The sequence below is a fragment of the Olea europaea genome, unplaced genomic scaffold, assembly GCF_002742605.1.
Source record: "Olea europaea var. sylvestris unplaced genomic scaffold, O_europaea_v1 scaffold1576, whole genome shotgun sequence".
Lineage (NCBI taxonomy): Eukaryota > Viridiplantae > Streptophyta > Magnoliopsida > Lamiales > Oleaceae > Olea > Olea europaea.
The window spans coordinates 127,259-134,004 of record NW_019233374.1 but is presented as its reverse complement, the minus strand read 5'-3'; the positions used below and the strand labels follow the sequence as shown (position 1 = coordinate 134,004).

At 32.8% G+C, this 6,746-nt stretch overlaps 1 protein-coding gene across 3 annotated transcripts; it reads left to right on the top strand.

Annotated features, from left to right (window-relative positions):
* The first annotated feature begins 1,768 nt into the window (after positions 1-1,768).
* On the top strand, positions 1,769-6,663 carry LOC111376923. 3 transcript variants are annotated; one of them, XM_022999937.1, is made up of 7 exons: positions 1,769-1,966; positions 2,588-3,086; positions 3,958-4,346; positions 5,087-5,336; positions 5,803-5,968; positions 6,073-6,175; positions 6,505-6,663. In XM_022999937.1, the coding sequence occupies exons 2-7, from the start codon at positions 2,834-2,836 to the stop codon at positions 6,646-6,648; spliced, it is 1,305 nt and encodes a 434-aa protein (XP_022855705.1). In that variant the 5' UTR covers positions 1,769-1,966; positions 2,588-2,833; the 3' UTR covers positions 6,649-6,663. The 3 variants fall into 3 exon arrangements, with proteins under 3 accessions (XP_022855705.1, XP_022855704.1, XP_022855706.1); XM_022999936.1 differs by lacking the exon at positions 1,769-1,966 and adding an exon at positions 1,977-2,080; XM_022999938.1 differs by lacking the exon at positions 1,769-1,966 and adding an exon at positions 2,274-2,375.
* Positions 6,664-6,746: the final 83 nt, after the last annotated feature.

Here is a 6,746-nt window from a genome sequence, read left to right as displayed (position 1 = left end):
AATAATTTTTATAATATTATTATTATTATTATTTAGAATTTTAATTATACTTTATTTTTGAATAAAAAAACTTTGGATATGATTTTTTAAGTTGGATCTTAAAACATATGGATGGATATGTAATTTTCACTTTTGTTTACGTGGGCCCTATTTGGTAGAAATTTTAAGAATTGATTTTTTGACTGCTAGGAGAAAGTAGGGGTCACATATGAAAGAAGAAGTAAAAAATGATGGCTAGAATAATGAAATAACGATCAAAAAATCAATTTTTTGGGTAAAAAAATACTTCCAAACGGCTCTTAGAACATGCTTCATATGACTTTTGAAAAGTTAAAAAAACCTTTTAAGATTTAAAAGTTGTTTTTGAATTCGTTGGCTAATTTTATCAAAAACTTTTAGAGAAAACTGGGATAATGTACTTTCTTTCAAAGCACTTTTGAATATAAAACTCTTTTTAGTTTTCAAACAGAAATAGTCCCCCGTTTATTTATCATTTTTGGAAGAATGAGAATGAAAAATATAGTCGTTAAGGGCCCCACACAAGAGATAAAAATTCAAATTTAGTGGCTTGATGTAATGAATAACGGTTATATTTTTTATTTTAATGAGAAAAAAATGGGAACCAAACAAGGGTTAGATAATTTATTCAAGAAACTCTTTTACAAAAAGTAAAAAAAAGCAAAACATATCAAAGGGACATTGGGACCATTGCTTCCTCGTAAGTTTATCTTACGGATGAATTAGTGACCCTACTTTTCGTTGAATTACAGACCCCACTTTTTACTTTTCCTTTCACTTCTTTTTGGCATTTTCTCCAACCCTTTAACTATTTTAAACTTAAAAGATGCAATGTTCCCAATAAATTATCTTTTGAATTATGTTATAATAATTGCAAGAGGGAGAGATACTTGATATTTAAAAATCGTACTATAAGTTATTTATTTATAATTTTTAAAATTACTTTCTTTAAATACAAAATTTCAACTACTTTCAAGTCTTCTGCTTCAAGCAAAATTAACTTTATCTTTAATATTATGTTAAATAAATTATGGTGAACTTTGCTTTTTATCTTGAACTAATTTATTACAAGTTAGAGATAGTTTATTAATTTGGCGTTAATTTGGAAAGAATTCTATAATTTGAGAGTTTGCTTTTGCTTTTACTCTTCTTACAAGAAATTTTCAGAGGATACAAATAAATAAATAAAATATTAAACATTGAAAAATGATTCTCATGAAGCAAATATTTTTTATATATACGTGTAATAGGACCTTGTTAAAAATTTAAGTTACTAATACATTTAAATTTAATTTTCAAGATTTTATACATCAGCCTTGCTCGAAAAACTCTAAAGTTTAGTCAAATATTTTTTTTTAAAGTAAGTTAAATTTAACATGTGATACGTAATATTTTTGACTTGTTCTTAATGAGTCAATGACAATAATTACAATGAAAATATTTTATTTATTACTATCGGTGATTACAGATAATTCCATTACTCAATTCTTAAAAAAAATGTAATAATAATAATAATAAACAGCCCTATCTAATGAGAGATTGGATAACTCACAATATAGGATAAATTGCTATTCAGTTGTGAAACAGTTAAATTGCTATTTCTCAGTAGTACAAGACGATATCTTTCTGTTGAAAATGATAATAATGACAACCAAATGGAAGTCAATCATACATAACCTTTACTATACTTGCACGTAAACTCTTAATAATGGGGTTGTAACCTATTTTCTGGTCAGCTTTTAACAATAACATTCAGCCCAGAATCAGATTAGCAAATTCCCACTAGTTTATGTGTTTTCATTTTTAATGAATTAAAAAAAGCTATGATGATCATGAGATCAACATATATTTTACAAGAAAGAAAAAACAGCTCATAATGATGATGATGGGAGTTGGGTTGGACCACAGAGTATATTCTACCTGCACCAAATACAGACATACTGTTCTTGTAAGTAGTAGCACTTAACCAGACACAAAAAATTGAAAATTCCCAAAAAAAATCATATTTCTCTGTAATTGTGAATGAATGCTCAGATGATTTGTCATCTCGAAAAATTTATGGGTATCTTCCCAGTGCCCTCTCACAATTTTGATTCTGTTTCTTTTCTGTATTTTGCTGGAAATAAGCAAGAAAAAGCGTGAAACTCCTCTGGGATTTTCTGAAACACATCTCTCTTTATTTTTGGTTCTGCGCGGGATCGATTGCTTTTTTGGGTTCCTTTCTTTTCTTGTTTGTACTGAAATTATTCGATTAGAAAAGTAAAAATGAGTGTGATGCGTCTCTGTGCATGGTTTCTCCCTCTTTCTTGATACTCTTGATTCTTGTTCATTTTCTTTGTCGTCCGTGACTATTATTAGTGAGTCCGCCATGACTGTGACTCTTTTGTCTTTCTCGTTTCTAGCTGCACATTTTTTGTTCTTTATTTTTTTTCACTTTTTTTTTTTTCTGGGTACTTATCTTCTTTTATCCTCTTATTATTTTTGCATCTTCAGTGATTTTTCTTGTATGTTCTTTTTTTCTATTTTCATGTTATCTTAGAGAACTGATAGTGTTTCGCTTTTATTGCAGGTAGAACAGGGGCAGTTCAGTGACTTGTGATTATACAAGTTTTTAATTTTGGATTACAACCCACACAACAATTCAAGCTAATTAATCACTGTTAATGGCAATTTTATAATTGAAACATGAAATGGGAGTTGTTATGGAGAAAAAAGAAAAGTTGAAAGTAGGTACATGTGATTGCAATTAGAGTTAGTTGGGCACATGAGATTTTTTTCCTTTCTTTGAAAGGTCTCCGTTCTTGAAATTGAACATATGATCATTTGTGGAAAAGAGATGGAGCCTTTGAATCCAAAATCTCTTGAGAGAGTGGTTTCACAGAGAGCTTTTCAGATGGGCAGTTCATTCCCATGCCAATTATGTGTGGTGGGTTTTCTTTGTGGGGTTTGCCTTACCTCATTGTTTCTGGCTGCTCTCACTTCATTTGGTGCTTCTGCCTTTGTTGGTATTTCATTTTCAACATTTTCGACTGAAATTCCCCCTTTGAATTCGAGCCCAGCAGCTATCAGTAAGCTCAATTTTCTGCTTATCTCTTCTGTTTGAATTTATTTTATTTTATTTTTTATTTTTATTTTTGCTGCTATTATTGTTCTTGTTTAGGGCAATTTATTTTTTATTTTTTATTTTGGACTGAAATTTGGAGTACTATGTTGATTTGTATTAAATTATCGCTTGCTACTTGTTATAACATTCATGTGATAAAAAGTATTTGAATTTCATGAGTTATTTGAGGTTGTCTAAATTCATCCCATGGGCTACAGTCAAAAGTACCCAGGAATGTTTCTTAAATGTGAATCTGAAGTAACTTAAAGTGGGAATCAATGCTTTGGACTTAAGACAATTTCATGATAATCAATTCACTTTATCCAATGGCATCCTTTCTGTGCAAGTAACTCCCAATTTCTTGTTGACGTGAAGTTGATGGCCATTTTTTCAAGTTGTGTTAGTTACTAATGTGTTCTAGAATGATGGGTAACACTTGGCTTTCTTATATGGTCATGATAAGAATTTAGGAATTACAATATTGGAAGAACAGTAAATTTTAGTCAGTAGTGGTCCAGAGACAGAGCATGAAAACTGACAATTTTGAAAATATGTGAACAAAAGATAACCATTATATAGATTTCTACTGTTTAGTAGCAAACCTTTGAAATTTCTGCTTGCTACAACGTATTTAGTTTGTTTACTGTTAGTCCTTAGAATCTCCTTCGGGCTCCTTAAATCCTTAATAGTTTTCTCCTTTTTTGATTTTTAAATTAATTTTGTTGGGATATGAGAACCTGAGGCCAATCTGTTCCACAACTTTCAGATTTGACTACGAGTACTTCAATCACTGTTGGGTGGATTAACAAATAATGCATTACTTTGTTATGTGGTAGATGTTACAGGTGGAGATATTAATGTGATACGTAGAGAAAGAGAGATAATTATGCGTTCACGGGAAAGTACTAGCCCTGGAACGGACGAGAAAGTGTCTTCACTATATTCTGCATGGAGTGATTTACTTGGTAAATCAATAGATGAGAATGGTCAATTCTCCCAGTGGACCATTTTGAGAAAATCCAATGTACCAAAAGCCCCTCACTTGGAGAACTGCAAGTTGAGTGCAGAAGTAAACCAACGTCTTGATAGGCGACTTCAAAATGAGTCTTTCCCGCCTTGGACAATTTGGAAAGGACAGTTGGATGACTTCCCACTGTCTATAACTGATGATCAGCTGAAGAACTACAGGGATCAGATGATATCTGAAGGATCTTATCCTCCTTGGGTAAGTATCATCACGTTTTCTAATTGTCGTTTGAAGATTGACTTGACAAATCTTAGATAATTTGGTAGGGATATATCTTCCAAAGAAAGAATGATCCATTGTTTGCTTGAATAGTAGCATGCAGCCTAGATGTTTATGATGAAATTGTTTATCGGTTAGCTCAAAGAACTTCGTTCTGCATGATCGGTTGTAGCAATTAAGATCTAATTGTGCCTTAAGAGTTGTGGAATTGTGAGTCTTATGTGGAGGAGACATGGGGAAAGGGAGTGCGTGCTCCTCCCTACTGTGTGGTGGAAGAAAGAGAAAAAAATATTTACATGAAAGTGTACGTGTATGTGATCTACTGCGGATGTGAGACAGAGGGAGCTCAAGCAAATTGGGAGTTTGAGGGAAAAACTTTGTACGGATCTTTTCAAGAATAATAAAGAGAAAGAAAAAGAAGGCAGAAAAATAGGGGTTGATTTGCCTTTGTTGTCAGATAAATACAATCACTTTTCTTCTTGGAATCCGCCTAAGGTAGGATCATTGTAACTCATTCTTGTTAAAGTACAAGGCAAACTTTGACAGTTGACTGAATGTTCAACTGATTTCTTCATATTCATGTAACTAAGTGTCCACTTGTTCTTGGTAATTAAAGTACAGAAAGTCATCTAAACTACATTTAGACCCTATTATAGTATTATCTCAACTAATACTTGCATTAATCCTGGCATTTGTTACTAATCTATGGATCTTTACAGATCACGGGATCTGATGAAGAAAACTACCCACTTACCAGGAAAGTGCAACGTGATATATGGCTTCATCAGCATCCAGTGAACTGCAGTGATCCTAGTGTAAGGTTTCTAGTTGCCGACTGGGAGAGATTGCCTGGATTTGGTATTGGAGCACAAGTTGCCGCAATGTGCGGTCTTCTTGCTATTGCAATTAACGAGAAAAGGGTTCTTGTCACGGGCTACTATAACAGAGCTGACCATGATGGCTGTAAAGGTAAAACCTGAGGAGTTGACATATATGATTGACAATTTCTAAAGTTCTATAATATATTTTGTTTTTTGTGTTTATCACTTTTCAGTACTACACTCCAAACATGTTCTTAATGTTTTGTGTAGGTGCTAACCTTGTACAGTCAGCATTATTTACTAATAAGAAAACCTAATGAGTTGTGCCTCCATCTTCTTCTATGAACATTCTCTTCCTAGTTATTTGTAGTCTTGCACACTATGATATTATTAAAGTTGTCAATCCTAATGTTAAGATAAGCTCCATAATCGCTGATTAGCATGAGATCAAATTACAAGATTACATTGACAATATCTGAGTTAAGTCTTGAAAATTGTGGAAGATTCACCATGTAGAACAAAATCGAATTCTTACTTTGTCAAACTACATTTTCGTGGTTACAATACTTCACCTTATTTCATGGTTGATGAAAAATTCAGTCATTTTTCTACAGGTTCATCACGCTCTAGTTGGTCTTGTTATTTCTTTCCTGAAACATCCCAGGAATGTAGGAATCGTGCATTTGAGCTAATGAAAGAAAAAGAAGCCTGGGAAAAGGGGATTATAACAAGGAAAGGCAATTATACTACAAAAGTAATATGGACTGGACGCGTTCCTAGGTAAAATGTTATGCATATTATCATACCCTCTCCTCTACCTCCATTTCTTCTAATCACAAAGTTTACCATCTTAAAAAGCGAAACATATCAATTTTGCACTTCAGGATATGGGGAAATCCTTGGAGTATCATGCAGCCAACTACAGAGATAAATGGGAGTCTCATTGCTCATCATCGCAAAATGGACCATCGGTGGTGGCGAGCACAGGTATATTTAGTGTAGAAATAATCATGTGATTCCATCTTGTTTACTTCAAAGGCAGAAGTATCGAATATTTACATGGTTTAGGAGGCTCAACTGTTGCTGCTTTACTCTTGAGCATATATATAATTTTCTTCTCGTACTAATTTTCATCTGCATCATCCAATTTGCAGCTCACCAAAATTATGAACTTCTCTTTGTTTCCGTCTTCATGGCCTCCATAAGTCATTTTTCAATAATGTGTTTGAATGGGAATTCTACCTTAATTAAATATAAAAATTTCAAGTTAATAGTTTTTTCGGATCTTTGCCTGATATAATTAACGTCTTTTTCAGGCTTTGCGCTACCTGATGAGGTTTAATTCTGAATATACATGTCACTTACTAAACAAAGCACGACATGCTGCATTTGGATGGGAAGCTGCAAATATGGTCCTTATGTCATCTTCCAAAGATTTTAGTGAGGTTTGTAATTCTTAATCCACCGGTGGTCACTGATATTTGGCGGATCTAGTTTTGAGTTTGAACACGGGCTACAATATAAATATACATGGATTTATCCTTTAAAAAAAAAAACC

Bases quoted from the DNA above. Each gene is read 5' to 3' on its own strand.
- LOC111376923 (XM_022999937.1), top strand. From the start codon at position 2,834: ATGATCATTTGTGGAAAAGAGATGGAGCCTTTGAATCCAAAATCTCTT. The intron at 3,087-3,957 runs GTAAGCTCAATT...GTTATGTGGTAG, and splicing joins TTCGAGCCCAGCAGCTATCA to ATGTTACAGGTGGAGATATT. The intron at 5,969-6,072 runs GTAAAATGTTAT...TTTGCACTTCAG, and splicing joins TGGACTGGACGCGTTCCTAG to GATATGGGGAAATCCTTGGA.